Source organism: Rhineura floridana, chromosome 6 (genome assembly GCF_030035675.1).
Source record: "Rhineura floridana isolate rRhiFlo1 chromosome 6, rRhiFlo1.hap2, whole genome shotgun sequence".
Taxonomy (NCBI): Eukaryota; Metazoa; Chordata; class Lepidosauria; order Squamata; family Rhineuridae; genus Rhineura; species Rhineura floridana.
This window is the reverse complement of record NC_084485.1, coordinates 119,629,947-119,652,764: the sequence shown is the minus strand read 5'-3', so window position 1 is coordinate 119,652,764 and position 22,818 is coordinate 119,629,947. Positions and strand designations below refer to the sequence as shown.

Below are 22,818 nucleotides of genomic sequence, written 5' to 3'. Positions count from 1 at the left end.
ATATATAAAAGAAACTATTTCCTAACTATCCTAAGTATTTCATGTTTAATTACCTTAAGAACTAAACAGTACATTCTTTTCAAACTAGGCTCTTCGTTTTGAGTTTTTCTGCATTGTCTTATTTCATTTTGTACCTGAAAAGAATTCTTATCCCCTAATACTAAATGAATCCACTAGATAATATAAATCAATAATAATTATATGGTACCCTCACGCATGTCTGATTTTAGTATACCTTATTAAAGGGATATCCAGCAATGCTGATACCCTTCAGCCTTAAGAACATTGAAAAGTAACCAGTATCATGAGACTCCTTTAGCATACAGAACAGAAAACACTTCAGTGTAATATATACAAAAGTTCCAGTTATGAAGTTTGTCAAAACATACTTTACATTTAATCATTAGTCCTTTTGAGTTGTGGTTGCATGATGAAAACAAATGATCTTGACATTTCAAATGCAATAAAAGGGCTCCATATTGATAAAATTTACAAGCAAATCATGATGCTTCTGTTATCATTTAGGAAGAATGACTTTAAAGTCAGAAAATATGGTTTGATCATCAAATATACATCTAAAATGAAGCTTAAACAATAAGTGTCAAGCATCTAAGTTTATTTGTGCATGAAGATGGTGTGCACATTTGAGCTTCATGAATAATTAGAACACATATTTTCAAGTTTTCTAATTTAATATGGTACACAAAATAAGTGGGAATAAAAGGATCCTTATTTCAGGGGGAAAAAGATTTATCAAGAAAAGTGCTCAATACTTATATTTATATCTATCTACATGAACTTTTTTCTCTTAATAGCCATAGATTGTAAGCAAAAAAAATCAAGATCAAGATCTGGGAGCAAGAAAAAAATTCTGCCATTACCTCATGGTGCTGATGAAGTTTACATACTCCGGTGCAGGTATATGTGGGACAATAATGGGTAAACTGAAATAGTTATAGATCATTCAAGATGTTTGTATTGTAATAGTATATTGTTAGATCTGTATTCTCTGTGTGTGCTCCAGACAAATAGCATTATCATTCAAATGAGAGCCTGTGTTTTAATGTCTCTGTGTTAACCTATGCAAATAAGAGCTGAAACATGTTTTCAGTTATGACACAGTTTTCCTTACTGTTCTCAATATATAAACTTGACAAATGACTATCAGTTGAAAGCCTACCTAAACAAGATTTAGCAATGTTTATGAAACGCTTGCATGCAGAGTTGAGGTTTTGGCATGTTTTGGATGATACATGATTTGGTAGGAGGTACAACTAGAGATGTAAAATTTTGAAGCCATGGCAAAAAATGAAAATGTTTGGAAAAATTGAAATACTTATTTTCTTTTCAAATCTTTAACAACCTACTACTTGAAAACACTTTAACAAAATACAGTGCCTCAATTATAGCATATACAATTGAACTATCTGAGATCTATCCTATGTATGTTTACTCAGATGTAAGACCCATTTTGTTTAATGGAACTTACTCCTAGGTAAGCACACACAGTGTGTGAGTCATTTGAGGTGAGAGGTGAAAAGGTCAATCAGGAGGGGACAGGATAGCAGTTGCAGGATACTTGCTTCTATTCATTTTTTTCAAGCATTTTTTTACCCCACTCTTTGGCTAAAAAAGGGTTCTCAGAACACTATATAGATTTTCAAACCAAATAAAAGATCAGCAGCAGAAGGCAAGCAGCAATTCACACAAAAAAATGAAGGGCCTGTGTGCTCCTTTGTAACGATCTGGAGTTAGTGGTGAACTGTGTGGTAGCCAACTCTGCTAATACAAAATTGCTCAGGTTGGTTTAAAAAGCGGGGGTTATAAAGAGCACCGAAAGGACCTCTCCAAACTGAGTAAATGGGCAGTAAAATGGCAAGTGCAATTCAGTGGAAACAAGTGTAAAGTGATGCATATTGGGGCAAAAAAATACTGAATTTCACATACATGCTCATGGGGTCTGAACTGGTGGTGACTGGCCTGGAATGGGACCTTGGGGTCATAGTGGATAGCTTGATTAAGATGTCAACGCAGTGTGCAGCAACTGTGAAAAAGGCAAATTCAATGCGAGGGATCAGTAGGAAAGAATTAGAAAATAAAACTGCTGATATCACAATGCTGTTATGCAAATTATGGTGCGACTGTACTTTCAATACTGTGTATAGTTCCAGTCGCCTCTCCTCAAAAGAATATGGTAGAATTGGAAAAGGTTCAGAAAAGGACAACCAAAATGAGCAGGGGGATGCATCAACCCCCCTATGAGAAAAGGTTACAGCATGTGGAGTTTTTTGGTTTAGAGAAAACATAAGAGGTGACATGATACAAGTGTATAAAATAATGCATGCTGTGGAGAAAGTGGTTAGAGAAATATTTTTCTCCCTCTCACATAACACTAGAACTGAATGTTGGAGGATTCAGGACAGAAAAAGGAAAGTACTTCTTCACACACCACATAGTTAAACCATTGGATTCGCTGCTGGAGGAGGCAGTGACAGTCACCAACTTGGATGGCTTTAAAAGAGGATTAGACAAATTCATGGAGGATAAGTTTTTTGATGGCTACTAACCCTGATGGCTGAGTTCTACTTCCACTGATGGAGGCAGTATGCTGGAAACCACAGGAGAGGAGAGTGCTATTGTGCTCAGGCTCTGCTTGCATGCTTCCCATAGGCATCTGGATGGCCACTGTGAGAACAGGATGCAGGACTGGGTGAGCCACTGGCCTAATCCAGCAGGCTCTTCTTATGCCCTCTGATCAAGATGGCAGCATCTTATGTGCAGAAATGCATCTTAGATTTGAGTGTTGTATACATACAGTATGCACAGGAATTATAATTCTCTAATGCTGTATATCATCAGTGGGGACCTCCAGCCCACTGACCTAATTAGACCCACCAGGCCTCCCATTTGGCCTGCCAGGTCGTTTCAGCCAAGCCACACTCATCTGCTCTGTAAGGATGCAGCTGGGCTGAAAGAGCACTGAGGTGGCACTGATCAGCAATGCCTGTAAACCCCTGCTCTTTACAAGTGCTGGAAATCAGCTGATCGGTGGTGCTTGAAAAACATTGTACCTTTGCCTACGTTGTTTGATTTGAAAATGCAAAGGCAAAAATGGGTCACCTGATCACTTGTCAAACTTGACCTTTGAGAGGTGGGGGAGATAAGTGTCCAGCCCACTGGCTGAATCAAGTTCCCCATCCTGCTGTATGTTGTCGCATGTAAAAATGTTACATACTACGTATTTTGAATGATTGAAACTTTGTACAAGTTCTTTTTCAGTGTTCTCCAAAATATTCAAATTTTGAAAAAATTGGGAAAATTGGGGGGGGATTTCCCTCAATTTTTCCAGGCCCTCGCATATTTTGCCACAACTGGAAAGAGCTTGCCAAGCGTAAAAGCAAACTAGTCACTACTGATATAAGGGAATGTGCTCCCTTGCACTCTGGGATATGCATCTCTTTACCCTAGCCTTTGACTCCTGAGATTACATTTTTAGGACCCACCTGATTTTTGTGATTGTTGTTTTAAATTTTTAATAAGGGTGTATTTTAAATTGTGGTAACCTCCCTGGAACCTCAGGGTGAAGGGTGGGTGGGTGGTGGTGGTAGTAGTAGTAGTAGGAATAAAGGGTAGGCTAATGTGAGAAGAGGTGGTCCCTAAATGGGGCTTTACCTAAGTAATAACCAGCACTCTGAATTGCACCCAGTACTTTATGCTAGCATGCTAAGTTCCCTCTCCCCCGTATCAAAAGTTGGACTCCAACACATAGCAGTTGCCATGTTTTGCTCTCAAATAAAACTACCTGTGTAGTTTTTTAGAAAACACTTCCAGGGCCTGTTCATTAGTTACATTCTGCAGTGAAATCTCAGTCTGCCCTTGGACTCTCTCATGCCCCTTTTCTACTCGACAGGAAGAAAGTATGGAGTATTATCCTGACCAAGTGATCTGTCACTGTTAAAGTTTGGAGTGGTGAGCCGTGTCTGGTTTAGGTGATTAGGGAGACACCATGTTCATATAAATAGGGTATTCCCTTGTTCACGTGTTAACTTTTTCTCTCTTGATGGGGAGAAGGAGCATGTGAATGCCCAAGTTCAAGCCAAGTAAAATTTCTTCTTAGATCATTAGAAAATTAGGTCCATAGATACAGTTGCTACTTGAGCATTCTGAGGAAACCCTGATTCCAGGATTATCCCCACATGCAAAAATCGCCACTCATGAACACTTCTGTCTTGTCTGGATTAAATGTCACTTCAGCTTAAGTGTTTTGGGTATGGTCAAAGGAAGAACGTTTTAGGGAAGAAAGCTTATTAACTAACTATTTACTAGGTATTAAATGTATGATGGTGTTTATTTTGTATTTATTTAAAACAATTTTATTCTGCTCTTCAGTCCAAAAGGCTTGGAGACTGACTTAAAAAATAGCACAGTCCCTGCCCTCGCACTTAGGATCTAAAACACATGACATAAAAGGAAGAAAGATGGGGAGGGAAGAGGAAAAAAGGACAGACCCAAGTTCTTAAATTACAGTTGCAATTTTAAAGTTTAAGGTATAAATTGTGATGTAAAGTTGTAGCCTTCTGTTTTATATATCTAGAACTACTTGTATCGATCATAAAAAAAAACAGTGGAATTTAACACCCAGGAAATCTTTCAAATTTATCAGCAAAATGTACACAATATGTAGTCATCTTGTGAATTTACTACGCATAACACAAAGTTGTTTCACAATGCTAATGTGCCTTATTTGGATGATTTTAAAAACTGTGCAGGTTTTGTGGTCTGGTATTTCGGGGACCCTTGTCTGTTCAAGAAGACTGGATAAAGCACCTGCAACGTCACATTGTCAATGCAAATCTTCCTCGGACTGGGGCTGGCATGGTGGAAGTAACATCACTGCTTAAAAAACCTGCCTCAATTACTGAAACTTCATTTTCTTTCCTGATGGCGGAAGCAGCTTCATAGAATATGGAAACACTTCACATTGCATTGAATGAACATATGAAATACCTTTGTTAGTTTTTTTAAAGTTAAAATAAATTATCTGTTTATAAAATCTGAAGCCGGAAAATGGTAAGAAGAGTGACAGTTAACATCCAAACAATTGAGTACTTTAAACAGTTACCGTAAGTAGTCTTTATATTTTCTATAGGGTGGAAGATGTGTTTTTAAAGTTTACTCTGTTTTTTTGTTAATTACTGTGTTCACTATTGATACAAACCCATCACACACAAGCAGCCATTTTTAAATTGTTGCACATGGGTACTTAAGATAGGTTTTATGAAATGAAAACATTCTTTACAGTGTTACCAGAATCAATGCTCTGTTTATTAAACAAAAAAAACCCTTGCTTAGTAAAATATTTTATTTTGTTTGTATGTATGTAGTGTTTTGTACAATACCACGAAATGCTAATGCAATTAACTCAATTTAGGGCATTAAATATCATGTACTTCATAGTTCAAGAGACTGTTCCATTCAAATAGGGCAATTAGTACGACTCTATCTAGCTGTGTAAGTGTTTTTTAATCACAGAAGACTCTTTTATACTGAAAGTAGAGGGAACTTGTTAAACAAATTTCTAAAAAATAATGTACATAGTACTGGAAACTATTTGTGGTAAGGAAATAATGTTCTTTACTTCACTTGCATTTCTCACTGACAATAAAATGGTGCATCCATGCTACCTCCAGCTTTGTCAGCAGTAATGGGATTTCCCCTTTCCATTTGTTGCATCAGACACTCACAGTTTTCTTTATTGTTAATCACCTATTTGTTAACAAGCCTTTTTATGCTTTGCTTACGTATGAGTTGCTTACAGGACATTTTTGCTGCCTCTTTTATTTAATACTGTAGAAATGTACTAAGAAGCATTGCTCACTACATGACTTAGCCTAGACGTATCATTTTACAGTTGTTTAAAGAAATCATAACACCATTGGACAAAAAATAAGTTTCTACATATGAAGAGAATGTTTACAATTTGAATTTTAGAACTTGTTTTGGATGTAATTATATGTATGAAAATTGTAACACTATGCTCATGCTAAGGACCTATTTACAGAATTATTGAAATAAATGTGCTGTGAGGATGGAAAAATATGGTGCAGGTGTCTTGGTCACAATAAGTATTGGCTGTTGACAAAAATGAAACGTCACATTTCCACAAATAAGCAAATTCCTCTTTTGAAAACTGGTTCTGTAATGCAAGTAATGTTTCATTTTATTCATGTAGGGTGACTAATACTGTAGTTAAGCCAAGGAAAAGCATTGATATTGTTTTGCGTGTAAATAAAGTTATAAAAGCAGTTGAGATGTGAGGAGTATTTTGGTGGAGAATATACATACCTCACAGCCAGTGAAATTGCTTTCCTCATGGTATATCTCCTTACCAAGAATATATCTCTCTAAATAAAAAAGGTTACAAGAAAACATTAAATGTCTGTAATGTGAACTGTTATTTTACATTATGTGTGAGATACAAAGTTGACTTGCCTCTTTTGAGTTTTAAATCTCAAAAAGAATTTCAAGCAAAATAACTGATCAAAATATGATAGTATTTCACAGGTGAAATATACTTGACTTAATTATATACAAACTTATATAATTTTATGTGCATGTGTAGAAAGGAAAGAGATTAATATCAGGATCTTCTTTACTGTGCATGATTGGTATAACTTGCCAAAAAGTCTTATACTTTAGCAAATTTAAACCTCAGCTGCACCCATGGATTCCTATATGGAAGGAAATGTTTACCTGCCCCAAACCAGCTGGTCATCAGTGTTTGCAGAGAGCTCTGCATTGCACTTTGAAGCCCTGACAATCAGTTGATAGTTGGTGGTTCAAAGCACCTTGCAAAGAGCTTTGCAGATGTGCCAATGAGCTGATCAGTTGTGCCTGCAAACACCTTTTTGGCCAAGCCGGGACTTTACCTGTAGGGCAGGTGAGTATGGTTTGGTCAAAATAGCCTAGCAGACCAAATTGGGAGGCCTGGTGGGCTTAATTAGGCCTGTGGGCTGGAGGTTCCCCGCTTCTGTTCTCAAAGGCAAGACTTCATAAAATCTGTACAATATTTGGTTTTTATTTTAAAATGCCAGAAATAAAGATAGCAAACTTGTATTTCTGTGTATATCATATCTCCATACTAGATAGCATAAAATTCAACAAGTAGTACTTGATCCTGTAGCAAATTTTGAACTTGTAAGCTAAGAAATGTCTGAGATTCAGTCTCTGCTTTTCAACCATTTGTGGCCCAAAGAGAGAACTGTAGGAAGACTTGCTTATTGGTGGCCTGACCAATTAGGAAACTTGCTTTTACTGACTTCAGACCACTTTTGCTTCACACTATCTGTGTCACATACATAGGATTATCCCCTCTAGCTAGCTGAGAGACTTTGACTTGCCTAGTTGTCAAACAGAGATTCTAACCCAAGCCTTCCAAGTCCAACTTTATACTATACAAATGTACACTATAACTTGAGCTTTTTTCTGAAGGCAGAGGGGAAAGGTGGTGTAGTGCAATATAAACAGACCAGAACCTTTAGAAATTACACTTCATGTTTAAAGGTGCTTGACTCTTACCACATTTGTATCTTACCCTGTCTAAAGAGCTTGGGTGGTGTAGATAGGTCAGTCCTGCTGTATTCTCACAATAATCACATTTGGCAGGTTATGCTGAGAGAGTGACTTGCCTATAGGCAGCTTTTAAGGCTCAGCAATGATTTGAATCCTTGTGTGTCGAGGTGTAATGCTTCATCTTCTACGTCACTGTGGCTCCCATACCTGTAGAAATTTTAACATTTGCTGCTTATAATATGGTTAATGCATGCCTAATAAGATATTTTTTCTTGTCAGTGTAAGTTAAGAACAGTTAAGCAAATGTTTATTGCAACAACATTATTGAAAGTTGGTCACATACATTTTATTGAGAAATGGTTAATTGTTACTTAAGAGACTAAGGGCGCAGTTTTAAAGCTTCCTGGGAGGACAGCTGACACATCCTGGGATGCTGCAGACTGGTTTTCCCAATGAAACAGCATAAAGCTCCCTTGATTCTCTGCTCAGAGGAGCCAAGAACATGGCATTATGAGAGTGTCTGGGAAGGCCATAGATCTCCAGGATCCAAATCTGCCTTGTTCCCCAGACATCCTCACAAAACATGTAGGTAAGTGGGAGGGAGTATTTTCAGTTAAAAAGGGGAAGGAAAAATCTGACCCTCTGTGTTCTGCCCTGGCTGGTGTGAACCATCAAAGTTTTGGATGTGATGGTGACTGCCAGGGATCCCCCCACCCACCCAGAAAGATAGGTTTGCTATGTAGAAAAATCCATAATCTATCACTAACAAACACTTAGGCTCTATGCAAATGCAAACAAATGCAAACATAAAATTGAGCTTCTGTTTTTAGAAATAGACTATTTCCACAACTTGTAAGACAGTTTCATATATTGAAAGAACTTTATTCAGACACATTCGTAGTGGAAGTTAATCAGTAGCAACCATATAGACACACCATAAAAATGTAAATGTACTGCCTTCAAGTCGATTCCGACTTATGGCGATCGTTTGAATAGGGTTTTCATGAGACTGAGAGGCAGTGACTGGCCCAAGGTCACCCAGTGAGCTTCATGGCTATGTGGGGATTCAAACCCTGGTCTCCCAGGTCGTAGTCAACACCTTAACCACTACACCACACTGGCTCTCATAGTCACTCTAATATCGTTTTTAAAAAGAAATCCATCTGATGTAGCAGATACATATTAGATAGTTCCCTTGATTAGGTTGTAGTCTAATATTAATTAGCATCATCAACTTGAATAAACACTTATACTGCCTTTCTCCCAAGGCAGCTTACAATGTGAAAATAAAATAAAATACAGATTTTAAATTTAGTAACTACATGTATGTTGTGGCTGATTCCAAGCAAATAGACTGTTTTATAGTTTTGTCAGAAAAACCAAATTCAGGAGGAAATCTGTGTAGATTTGCTTTTCTTGTACATGGGTTCTCCTCCTATCCACATGCAGTGATTGTTCATGTGTTGTGGCCCCAATGAGAAAAGAGGAAACGGCACCGATCAGCTGTTTGGGTTTGTAGGGGACTGGATTTAATACATTCCTTGCCAAATAGTTGATTCTCTGACACAGCTGGATTAGGGTCACAGACTGACTACATAAGATTGTCACAAACTTCACTTGAAGGAATCCTTGATCCTGGCTCTTCATGAGCTGCTCTGGCCACCCTTTTCCCTATCAGATAGTGTGTCTCCTAATCCAAGTTCGTCAGTAGCACCTTATTTTGTTATGTCTTCATTTGTTTCATTTGAGTCTGAACAGAGACAATAGTTTACTGTTCAGCTGCAGATGTTAATTTACTAAGCATGGCTACGCTGATTGCATTATCACCATTAGCGTTGCTTTTGTCAAAGCTTACTGGGTATTTTGCATACATTCAAGCTCTAATTCAGTTGTAAGACTTTTTGCATTCCATTGCCATTAACTTCAACTGCAACATTGTTTCCACTTTATAGTTATTTATGTTAAATGATACAATTTAAAATAAAATGAAAACATTTAAAGCAATTAAAAACCATATAGAAACATTTCAGAGCAATCAGTTACCTCACAGTTAATAATTTCAGGGTTGCCATGACCAGTAACTTCTAGCCATCTCAAATGCCTCGGCAAACAGAAATGTTTTTAATTTTCTCCTGAAAGCTAATAATGAGGAAGACAGATGTACCTCATTAGGGAGAGCATTCCACACATGGGAAACCACCACTGAGGAGACCCTGTCACAAGTTACCACCAATCAGGCAAAGGCAACACCACCAATAGGGCCTCCCCACCAATCAGGGCCAAAGACCCACATATATAAAACGTGTGTGTGTGTAAGACACATGGATTACACTTCCTATATCTCATGAAGTGGACTTTAAGTCTTTAAACCTTGTGCCAGTTTTTTAAAGTGCCACAACATTCTTTGTTTTGCTGCAAAAGACTTAACACCTAACAGCTACCCCTCTGAATATTTCTCAGGGTTGTCAACCTTGTCTCAATGTAACTGAACCTTTGTCCTTGCAGTGCAGCTCTTGTGTGTTGCTGGTGGCCTCTGTTTTGCACTTATTGTTTCCTTTCTAAAGGTGTTGGGAACCTGTGGCCCTCCCGATGTTGCTGGACTGCAACTCCCATCATCCCATGCCATTGACCATCATGACTGGGACTGATGGGAGTTGGAATCTAACAACAGCTAGAGGCTCATATGCCCCCTGTCGTTGCCTTTCTGCTTCTTTGCTGCAGCTTTGCCTGTTCAGTTTACCTATTTCTCCACCTCAACCCTGTTTCTTTGGGCTAACAATGGACTAAACCTTTGCCTGTTCATTGGAATAAGGGTTCGCCTAGAGCGAGTGGAGGTTGGTGGCTCAGATGTCAGTGGGGCAGTGAATCTGCTGAGCTGAGCACCTTGGACAGCTACTTGAAAGTTTGGACTAAACCCCGGAGTGGATTAATTGCCCTACTGACACCGGAGCCATCAGCCTCTGCTGCCTAGAGCTGCGACTTAATAAAGATATAGAAATATACTCCCAGCGTATACCTAATAGGTGATGTGTGGCAGGTCTGCAAAGCAAGGCTCAGTCAAATAGTGTAAAGGGGGTACTTGGTTTTAAAAATATGTAAAGATTCTCAATTATAAATTATTAGTCACAAAAGCTCAGTTTGGGTGATCACACCTGAACTATGGCGAGCCTTGGATTCAACGCCCCCCATACTCTCCCCTCAGAGACTTCCACTTTAGAACCAGCCAATCTTCCACATTGCTTATGAACTCGGAACTCTTTCCTCCCCCCCAAACCAGAGTTAATGAACAAACCAGAATCTAAGCCCACATGCTGGTTTCTTTCAAGTAATTTTGGCTACAACAAAGTGCTTCACTCATACTTTAACATGAAGCCACAAGAATGGAAGCATTCAGTATTGTCTTGTGCGCAGAGGGAGGGCAGGGGCAGTACACAAGCCCAAGACTTGATCCATCTTGCCTGTGATCATGTAAGGTTTAGGTGATTGCATGCAGGGGCAATGGATTATATCCAATGCTAGTCCTACTCAGAGTAGCCCCATTGAAATGGGCATTACTAACTTAGGTCCAGTAATTTCAATGGATCTACTTTGAGTATGACTTCATTAGATACAACCCAATGTCTGTTTCAACATAAAATGAATAGCCCATTCTTACAGTTGAGTTGGTGGAATATATCCATTTCTTTGATGATCCTTGTTTGCCAAAAAGTTGACAAACTTAGTCTCTTGCATTTTAATTAGCCACATTCCTTCATTGTAGGAATTGCTACTTTTTCAACATCGGTCAATAAAATGATCAAGTAGCATTTGAGCACATTAATCATCATTCAAAATAATTAAACCACAGGTTTCAATTTAACTCTTAATTATTTTGAGAGAAACCATAGCATTCAAAACCTTTTGGGTTTTGTGTCATTAGACAGAAAAACATCTGCATGGGAGTGTATTTGAAATGTTTATTTTATTACAGTTCTCTACTTATAGCTCTCATCACATCACTTTAAGTCATTCAAATATTCAAATAAACACAATCTGTGAGAGAAAAACTGCTTAAAAAGGTGTAGCAATGGGTATAATCATTGCCTTTCTGATCACTGTCAAACCTAGAATATTTGTTTCTGTTATAACATCTTTGATGTGTTTTATAGATTTAGAAAGAAGCAAAGCTCCAGAGTTCTACAGAACCTCATCACAGAACATAAAGCATGCTCATAGACCATGTCCGCGTCACTTTAGATACGCCATTTTCAGGATCTGAATTATTGATTTCTCAACACTCTAAAGCTTTAAGATGAGGCCAGCTAATGTTTAATTATATTTTGGCCTGGCTTGTGTAAAATGTTGTGCTGAACAAACTTGGGCTATAAGAAAGCATACACTTTAAGTGGAAACATTTTATGCTGCACTTTTTTGTACTGGACTCTTACTACAATTGTTATTGTTCTGCAAATATTTAAGGTAGCTGCACTTACTAGCATTCCTGCTGTATCTTTTCACTGGGTACAGACACAAATCATGTATCTGTATGTCTATGAAATGCAACCCAGTGCAACTTGTTAAATATCTTAAGTCTGTGCTGAAGTACAAATGCTACAATCTGATTTCTTCTGCTCATTCTGCCTGGACAGTAAAAGGAATGACTGACAAAGCAGAGTATGAGTTAACAAGATTAAACTGTATTTTCCCTGAGTAAGGATCTGCATGTCAACATTGTGTAAATACCACTTACTAGAAATGACTTTCATCTGCCTTTTTCACGAAGAAGCCAATTATGTAAAAAATAATATTTGAAATGGCATATCTACTTGAATGTAGAAACTGCAGGGAACACAGCTCAAAACACTTTAAGAAACCAGAATGTCGTCAGAAAACAAGGTTCAGTGTGTATTTCTACTATCTTGGCACTACTTTTACCATTTGTTTAATACTGTATACAGTTCACATCCTTTTGTTAATTTTCCTGAATATGCAGAGCTTGGAAAAGTTACTTTTTTGAACTACAGCTCCCATCAGCCTAATCCAGTGGCCATGTTGCCTAGGGCTGATGGGAGTTGTAGTTCAAAAAAGTAACTTTTCCAAGCTCTGTGAATATGAATGCTGAAAGTCTCTGGAAGATGTTGGCTACAAATAGAGTTTACAAGAAAAGGCTAAAACTAACAATTCTTAGTACCAAATGGCCAGAATTCTTGTGTACGTGTTTATTTTTGTCTAAGGTGAGCACAGCACCTGTGAGTGGGCATTCTCTCCTTTGTGTAGCTTCGGAATTGTTGTTGACATGATTAACTGAAGAAGAACCAGGATAATAAAGCATTTGAGCATCTGGCTGGCCCTGGACAAAACATCAGACGTAAGTATTTCTTCTTAAGTGCACAGCTGGTTAAGTTCTGTAACTCAGGTAAGATGCTTTAAGAAAAAAAAAAACTCCTGTACAAACATGACAAAGAGCAAACCCAAGAGGTTCTAGTTAATAATGAATGCACTAGATATCACAATTTTTTTCATACAAAATTAAAAGGCAGTTTCTGATTTTACCACACTTTACTGTGCCAGATAAGTTCATACTACTACTACTACTACTACTACTACTACTACTACTTGAAGCAAACAAATTAAGCAACCTGCAGGTTAATATGATTTCTTTGCAGTATGGAGCAGATGGCAAATGATTTAATTAGGAGTGGAAAAAATGCTGGCTTTACATTTCAACTTTTTTAAGGTACAATTTTATGGAACAGACTATGGATGGTGTGATGTCAAGCCAATGCAGTTTTAGATCTTGGCATCTAGTAAAATAAAATGACAAGTCATGTCGCCAAAAAAACCATAAGGGGCAGGATAGTTTAGTCTAGACTGCTTGCCACCTCAATCAGGTTTTTCTTTATAGAACTAAGTTGACGCAGTGGCTCATAGACCAACTGACTTCACAAGTATCTGCTCCTACAGTTCTATCAGAAGTCTTAGAAAAACATTTTCAAAGCTAACCTAGTTTTTCTTTTATTAAAAAGAGTGAAATGAGGGCCTTTCCTGACACTTGTTTTGAGTTCTGAAGCACTATGCTTTTGTGGACTGAATGGGTTTCTTCCACTCGTCTACCAAATGTATCTGAAAGTCCAGCTGCCTAAGAAACCTTCACAACTCTCTGTATTACAGTGAATAAAGTAGTAGCACGGGTTTGTGGGGGCAGAAAGGAAGAGTATTATGGTGAGTATTACCCAGTAACATGGCATTCAGCATCCTGCAGCAGCTAGTCAGCATTTTAGAGGTGACCATGCTGGCCATCTTTCAGAGCAAGGAAGGGGAATCTGTGGGCTTCCATGTGTTGTTCAGTTCCCAATTTACATCGGCCCCACGCTGCATTCACACATGGGGCTGATTGTGTTAGTTTAATGGATTAAAAAGGTAGTGCTTCTGTCCCGATTTCTAAAATTCCTTTCACACTGCAGTACCTTTTATGTTAAGAAAAAGCAGTTTTTCAGCCGATATACTGAGTAACTCTTTAACACTGCTTGTTTTCGTCCCTCACCCATTATACACATGTGCACTGTTCACCACTGTGTAGATCTAAGATCTCATCCCATCGCCATGTGAGCCCTCTCCCTTTAGGATCTGCTTTTTAAATTAGTCGTATCGCCATGGGTGCGTGGGGGAAATGTTGCTGCTATTTGTGCCAATGCCGGAATACCGGTACAATTTTCATGAGGGAAAAAAACCTGTGCGACTAAAGGGTGGGAATGCGCTGCATGCTGGGATGCCTGTCACATGAGCAGCTGCAGCTAGCGAAAAACTCCCAAGATTTTCTGGGTTTCCCAGCCTTGCTAATGGATTATTTCTGGTATCATGGAAATTTGCACTAAACTTGCACTACATTCCACTAGAATTCCAGAGCTAGCTTGCACATTGTGTGAAAGATCAAATATAATGCGCCAATTGCCAGGTAAGAAATTGTCAGAACAACAGAATAAAGTACAGTGTAAAACCATCCCCAGTCGCTATGGCTGATGGTTAGGGATTACAGGAGTTCTAGTCTTAACAGCACTAGACAGCAATAGATTCCCTATTCCAGTTTTGGAGGATGTGCAATTGATCCAAGCCAGCAAGGATCTGTGTATGCCCAGGATGTAGGATGTTTTACATTGCATAGCTGCATTTATGCATAGAGAATCTATTCCTTGCAGATGAAATGCCAAAGTAGTTTCTGATACCGCTTATGTTGTGGAATAGAAAGAAGTTTGATGAAAGAGCAGCCGAATGGCTGCAGCTTCAGGAATTTGCCTGTTGTGCTCCGGTTCATACCCCTGGGAACTTGTTGGCAGGAGTGAATGAGAAGCCGTTTGTTTATTACAGAAAATGGCTATAGTGCAATTATACAGCACATACTTTGAGTTCAACGACATATCCAGGATAGTATAGGACTCCTCTCTGAAACCACAGAGAGGCACTTCTGGTGAGTAGCCTCAGGGTGGCTACCTTGTGGCCCTCCAGATGTTGTTGGACTCCAATGTCCGTCAGTCCCAGCCAGCATAGCCAATGGTTAGGGAGGATGGGAGTTATAGTCCAGCAACCTCTGGAGGGCCACAGGTTCCCCATTCCTGGTGTAGACAACACAGCATAAGACTGATAGGTGTTTTCAGTAGAGTTAAAAGAGATGGTCCTGTTTATCAAAAACAAAAAAGAGCTGGTAAAAGCACATCACTGTCCTGAAATTAGCGGTGTGCATGTAGTCAGATAAAATCACAAGGGGAGGTAGTATATAAATTTTAAAGGGCTTTAATGTGATTTAAATGCCATGATGAAGTTGCATTCAGTCACAGTCTGGTCATCAAGTACAGTAGGGCCCCACTCATACGGCGGGTTACGTTCCAGACCTCTGCCGAAAAGCAAAAACCGATGAAAAGTGGAACTCTGAATAGAATAGAATGGCACGCAATGCCCGAAAACCGCCATAAAAGCGGAACAAGCACCGTATGAGTGGGGCTTTAGTCTAATTGCATCTAATTGAGACCAGCACATTAGTGAAGCGCCGTAAAGCGAAGCGCTGTAAAGTGAGGCCCTACTGTACAGCGTGAAATTATTCTGTGAAGAGATGCAGCCCTACAAGCTACTTTACCATCAGCCATCTGGCCCACATTTGATAAACGCAGTTCAGTGAGTGATATGTAACCCATGGGGGTGTACTAAATTTGCCTAAACATAAGCATATAAGGTCATAATAAAAAAAAAAACTGACGTGTCTCCAGTTTTATATAGTGTTGGGAGGTTCTTCAAAATACAAAGAAAAAGTTTCCTTGCCAGTACAAATAATAATTTACTCATTCTTCGGTTGGAGGAAGACATCTTCCAACAGAGAAAGGGAACATTTGGCTTCCCCTCTGGTGCTTTCTTGTGCTTAGCTAGAGCTAGTTAATAAGGCATTTTCTGGGCTTAAAAACAAAAGCAGTACAGAACTCAAGTCTCTAATCTTGCATAAATTTCAGTTACAGAAGTTGATAGATGTTCTATATCAGGGGTGGTAAACCTCTTTTGGCCAGAGGATCAGAGTCATACCTGGCTAACCTGAAGCCAAATGGGTGGGCCAGAGGCAAATGGGGTGGGGCAAAATGTTAAATTCTTACCTTTGATACAAATGATAGAAGTGTTTGTGTGGCCTTCACCTCACTTTCTAGCCAACCCCATTCAGTCACGACCTTTTTTCTAGTGGAACGGTTGCAGCCTCTTTTCCTTTGGAAGCCTTGCCAAGTCTAGCTGCATGGATGTTGATGCCACTCTCAGCTGCCTTTCTAAGTTGTCATCTGTCACAAACATGGTTCTTGGCCGAGGTCATCGTTAAAAGTAATGCTTCACAGCAGTAGATTGTCCCAAACAGAGATGCTTTTCTTGGTGCATGTTTCTTGAGTGCAGGAAATTCCTCCAGAGAGGTGCAGAGTTTGCAGAATTTCAGTGTAGTCATGCTGTTGCATTTGGCCTGCAATTCAGTGTTACTTGCAGTTCTCACAGCTCAAGCTGAAATTCTTGAGTTGCATCATCTGCTTTAATACCGGAGGTCTTCTCTAAATGCTGTTCCTGCACTTTCAGGTCTTTGAAACTCTAACTTTTTCCAGCATATTTGCACTGTAGCATAGTGTGCAGTTGATTCTGATTTCTGCTCAGCAAGAGCAAGACAAGGGGATTTGTTGGAATAATCAGTACACAAATTCTAGAGGGCAATCAAGGATTTATTGCACTTGCACAAACTGAGAGAATCAACCCCAGAACTAAACATGTGAAATATTTTTAAGAGATTCCCAGGAACAAGAGTTTACAAACCTACAGTATTATCCTACTGAAGATACGATAGCAGATGTTCTAATGGAACCTTTATCAGGGGAATGTTATTGTAAACTAAGCTATTAAGTAAGATGAGCTTAGTGGGTTAGTTAATATGTCTGTTGAGAAGGGGTGTTGGAATAAGCAACCATCTTTAATTCGTGCCCATTGTACTGGGAGAAAAAGCCACTATATAGGCCCAGGAAGTGGCCTTCCTGAGTTGTGTGTTTAGTTTCTTTTCCCCCTTGCTTGCTTCTTGCTGTAACAGGTGATGGCTGATGTTGTTAAGTAAAGGACCAATTGAAACCCTAATAGCCCCATCTGTCTTCCTTGAGGTGAGACAAAGAACCTACTCTGCAACAAAATTGTGTTGTGTCCCCCCCCCTTGTCAGCTGTATTTGAAAATGCTCTGACTTCAACACTTATTTCAGTAGAGTTCACTGAGCAGCTGTTTTTCTCCTTGCACTTTTCGCATTGAGGTCTAAAAAATAGCTGGTGATATCAGCATGGAAGGCAAAGGCACAGAGCCACTTGCAATCACTCAGGTGAGGCACAGGTTTGCCTTTGGTCTCCATAAAAGTGCTCTCATCCCTCCGCGCATAGAAACGTTTAAACAGATCTCCCTGACTTAGCCAGTGCACTTCACAGTAGGAAAATAAATCTCCATACCCTATGGAGTCTATAGATTCATATGGGGGATAGTGGTGGTAAGTATTAGGTGGGCAGTGTCAGTAAGGAGTGTCCTGGGGACCTGAAGGAATAATTATTAATATTTTTCATTAATCTCCTTACACATATGCCCCAAGGTGATATAATAAAAATAGCCAAAAAGCACTTTCAAAACAGCAGAAAAATAACAGAAGATGAATTTTAAAACAATACAAAATGGGCAGAGACCTATTCATCCAGCTAGGAAAGCTTGTCGGAACAAAAATATCTTCAGTTGTTTCTGGAAAGTGCAGATAGTGGGTGCTTGCCCTATCTCAACAGGCGTGCTATTCCACAGAAGGTCCTGTTCTTAAATTCCTGTGGAGCAGGCTTCTGATATCTTTGGAACTTGTAGGAGAAGCTCTCCTTCAAAATGCAGTGACCTACTGGGCATATAAGGGTAAGAATGTCTCAAGTCACCTGGTTCCAAGCTGTATAGGGCTGTATATGTGAGTACCAAAAGCCTGAACTTGGTCCGGTAGCAGTTTTGGCATCTAGTGCAAATCCCACAAGCTAGATATTAAATGCTGGTGGTAGTTTGCTTCCACAAGCAACTTAACTGCCGTGTTCTGCACTAGTTGCAGCTTCTGGACCATCCTCAAGGGTAGTTCCACATAAAGCGCATTGTGCTCATAGTTAGGAATCTGCATACAATAGAGAACCTTAAGCGATGCTAAAAACTATTTTTCAATTGGGAAAATACACTTTTAATCCCTGTTGGATGGAACAGCAAAAGAATACGATGAACATCTGACCGACGTGTTATGAGTAACCAGACTGGTTAGGGAATGAGCTCAGCCATCCAAGTCTTTTCTGTGATCCCTAGCTACCTACTTGGGAATTGGCAGGCAGAAAGGACCGGCTGGGCTGCAGCAGTTGAAAATGTGTCATTGATAATCTAATTGACGGAGACTTTGATTGATTTCCTGTCCTTTGTCAGTAATGATCCTAGGAGGGCATGCAAAAGCTACAAAAATAATACCATAGCCATATACACAGGACCATCGTCACAAAACAAAAGAATTAACATCAGTGAAATATTGACATTATATATTTATATCCAAACATCCATCTTAGGGCCTGATAAATTCAGTTATTTCCAAATGCTTGCACCAAGATGACTCTTCGGACCACGGTTCAAATGGAGGCAAGCTGAACCTCCTGTGGGAGGACATTCCATGGGGGAGAGCCCCAAAGAACTAGTGAGAAAGTCTTGAAGAACTTAGTGCTACTTTCTAGTCTTGTGGGTAATTCAGTATGTTAAAAATAGCATTTGCCTCCTTTTCCAGCTCCATCACCAGTCAATGCTACTCGAGCAACATAGCCCACAGTTTCTGGTCAAAGATGGATGTGTGCTTTTCTTTCTTGCATTCTCACACCTCCATTTATCTCTACAATGGGGGTGGGAAACCTGTTGCTGTCCAGATGTTGCTGGACTTTAACTCCGATCATCCCTGACCAGTGGCCATGTTGGCTGGGGCTGCTGGGAGTTGGAGCCCAACAACATCTAGAGGGCCATGGGTACCCCATCCCTGGTCCAGAATCTTAAAAGACACTATTCTCAGAATTTGAGAGTCATTGTTTAGACCTATATTTCTCACCCTTCACTCACTGGTCCCAAGGCAGGTTAAATCAACATCAGTAAGATACAATAAACTGCATAAAACCATTAGAAATAATACCAGGAATGCATTAACAGATAGATAGTGGAAGAAGGTAGGATCATAATCCTCACTTCCCCTCTTCAAAAGCCTGTCTTGACCTGTTCCCCAACATACAAGGATGGCACAAGATACATCTCTGAGGGGAGGTCATAAACCTAGGAGCTACCACCAAGAAGGCCTTCCCATGTTCCAGTGACCCTCGAACTTTGTTGAGCTGGTGGTACCATGAGCAAGGCCTCTCCTGCAGATTTCAATATTTGGACAGGCCAATCTGGCAGAAGGCACTCCTTCAGATATTTAGGACCCAAGTCATTTAAGTCTTTGTACCTTAGGAAAAGCACTTTGAATTGGACTTGTAAGCAAACTGGCTGTAAGCACAAATCTTTTAAGACAGGGACAATATGCAGACTGCCAGTGGCAACAATCAGTATACTGGCCATCACATTCTGTAGTGCTGACAGGTTCCAAAGAGTCTTCAAGGGTAGTCCCATGAAGAGTACATTGCAACTGTCTAGATGGGAGGTTAGCAGAGCATGAATAACTGTGGCTGGGTTCTCTCTCTACAGGAAGCTGGCAAACTGGCAGAGCTGAAAAGGGCACTCATTGCCACTGAGGCCACCTGGGCCTCAAGTGACCGTGCTGGATCCAGGAATATACCCAAACTACACACCAGCTCCTTCAGGGGAGAGCAGCCATCTTCCCACTTCCTGGAGCCCAGAACACACAGTATCGCAATGTTATCTGGATTCGGCTTCAGTTTATTGGCCTACATCCAGTGCTTTACCATCTCCAGGCACCAGTCCAGCATATTTGGTGTGGACAGATTTTTATGAATAGTACACTAGCACAAGAGCAAAACTGCTATTGCCAAATGAAGGATGTGAGACTTTAAAAAGTTTTCCAGGATTCTAGATTCTCATATTTCTTTGCCTCCATAAAATATTTACCTACGTAGTATCCTACTTAGCCATTTACTTTTGAGAAACTTTCTGGTTGGCTGGAGGTAGGCAGAATGAGCACAAACATGGATTATATTTAGGGCTGGTTCATATGGAGATTGAATGTGAGATGGGTGCCACCTGCATCCCTGTTTAATTCACACAGTTTAGATGACACTGCAGACAAAGGAAAGGTGTGTCGCTGCTTTTCCCTTTAAATCCGACTCAAAGCAAAGCAGCTGAAAATGCTATAAGTGAAGGAAAAACCATCTCCGCTTTGCTGTGCTCCTCCCATGTAGGCTCTTTCCTCCAATGTTTTTTTGCTGGGGGGGTGGATTGTCACTTCAGATACTCCCCTTTCTCTGCCCGCTAAATTATCCATGAATTCCATTTCATTTCCCATCGCTCAAGAAGCAGCTTCTGACTGGCTGCTCCCAAACTGCTGCAGCCCTCTTTTCTTTTGCCCCATACTCGCCCAGTAAACTGCCTTCCTTCATTCCTGTTCTTTCAAACTCTTTCCACCCAAACTCCTTTGGGCTTTGCAAAAGTGAAGCTGAACTACCCCTGCGACTTTTCCACACAGTGGTGGCAGTGGTGGTGGCAGCTACTTTTCATTGCAGCATCCCCTCTCTCTCTCTCCCCCCCCCCACAAAATAACCTGTCTTGGACTACTTAGTTTAAAAAAAGAAAAAGGAAGAAGAGTTTTACTAGGAATAGTCAGTGTCATGTCAATTTCACGCTGAGTTGCTCTTCTGGCTCCAGTCTTTACCCCAGAACAGTCATCAGATTGCACCCCCCTCCATTCTGAGTTCCATACACCCAATTACCGATGTGACAGAAGCTGCGCATGTGCGCGCACACACACACTGTTCCATTAAAAATTGCATTTCATAAGTACTTAATAAAAAGGGAATTTTGTTATAAATATGTCAGGCGGAAATGAAACTGACAGAAAAAGTTTTTCATGTAAATTGGACCCCCCCCCCGCACAACCCCCTTCCCCATCTCCATTAGCAATACTCGGGAGGGAGGAAATGTGTTAATTTGGGGGCAGCGCCACAAGAAAACAGCGATACTAAATGTGAATAGAAAACAGTGGATTGGAAGATGTGTGAAGGTTGAAAATCTATCATGATCGGAAAAGCTTCCTCTTTAATACGAAGTTTAGTTCCCGTGTGAATCAGCCCTTAGCTTAGTTCCTACATACATCATCCTGTTGCACTTCTGGGTGTTGCTGAAAGAAAGGGCTTGGGAGCCTAAGTCCCCCTTTATGGTTGTTGCACAAGAAATCAGTGGAAGGTCTGTTGCCATTCCCTTAAATGTACTACACGTGTATTGTTAGTAGTTACAGAAAATCCTTGCCTAAGTAGTCTGTTTACTTCACCATGTGAGCTGCACTTCATCTAGTCTAACTGGTGCAACCAGAAGCTGGTTGCATCATCAACTGCATCATCATCATCATCATCAATCATCTATAAATTACATTAAGGAAATAGCAAGAGAAATAGCAAGTCAAATGGAGAATTTCAAACACTGGGAAAATGTTTTATTATCAGCAATTTGAATGCAAGAACACCCTATCTCGGACCTAATATATGTTTTATCACTATCCAAGAGAGAAATAGCAAGGGATCCTTAGGAAACTCAGGCTCCTATCTGGGTTTTAAAACAACTCGGGCACATAAGGCCATGAATATTGCTTGACCATCTGCTCCATAAATTTTCAGTAAGGCTTACTGCAGCAAACAGTAAATGAGCTGTAGCTGATCAGCTGTTGCTGCCAGTCCTTGAGTAAGTTAATATGCAACTGATTATTCAGCCCAAGTCTTATCAAGCTTCCATTTCATTGATTTCATTACCATATACCTGAAACAAAGGGAACGTTAATTCCTCCATCACCTCTTTTTATTAATCCTAATCTATTTTAGATATGTCAACATATGCTTAAGAAGAACTGCACAGCTTTGTTGCTTTTTTGGAATGTTGCATTAACTTTGAAGCAGCACATCAGATTTCTAATAATTTATTGTAAGATGAAAATCCAAAGCAATAATAAAATGAGGCTGTTGGAATTTTTGAACTTTTATTGGAAGATGGTCCATTTGATGTAGTATCCTCGAGGCTTGAAAAGTGTGCTTTCCCATAAAGTAATTTCCAAAATGTAGGTTCCAAGTTGCAAAAAGTGTTAACTAACTTCTAGCACAATGAAGTAAAATCCCAAGTATTCTAATTTCAGTTATGTTCATGAAGTCTATAACAGGGACCAAATGTGACCAATATGTGGCCCTTGGGGCTCTGCCTGGGCCATACCCCTTCCCAGCCCCTCCCCAGCACTGCCTTGCACCCTTGATAAAACACTGGTTGGAATGTGTAAAACATGGGTTAGAATGTGTCTCTGAAATTGCTTCTTGCTTGCCAGGATGACGGATGGAGAGGGTGTGTAGAAATCAGCCAAAGGTATGTTTCAATCTGTTTCTCTACCCACTTTTGCCTCTGGCTCCATCAACTGTGTGGCCCCCAGAAGGATGCTCAGAAGGGAATGTGGCCCTCGGGCTGAAAACACCTCCCCACTCCTGCTTTAGATAGCAAAATTAAGTTGATTGCAAAAAAAATCTTTTGCATTAGGTTCCCAT

General features: G+C 39.9%; 1 protein-coding gene across 15 annotated transcripts in view; it reads left to right on the top strand.

Annotated features, from left to right (window-relative positions):
- ZNF644 (zinc finger protein 644) overlaps positions 1 to 7,036 on the top strand; it is a 112,889-nt gene extending 105,853 nt beyond the window's left edge. For 11 of the 15 annotated variants that reach the window (XM_061633629.1, XM_061633632.1, XM_061633623.1 and 8 more), the window contains 2 exons: positions 816 to 918; positions 4,770 to 7,036. In XM_061633629.1, coding sequence (XP_061489613.1) covers positions 816 to 918; positions 4,770 to 4,962 — 296 coding nt within the window. In that variant the 3' untranslated portion in view covers positions 4,963 to 7,036. The remainder of the gene's footprint in view (positions 1 to 815; positions 919 to 4,769) is intronic. The other 4 variants (XM_061633634.1, XM_061633638.1, XM_061633635.1 and 1 more) reach the window with 4 other exon arrangements.
- The last annotated feature ends 15,782 nt before the right edge of the window (positions 7,037 to 22,818 follow it).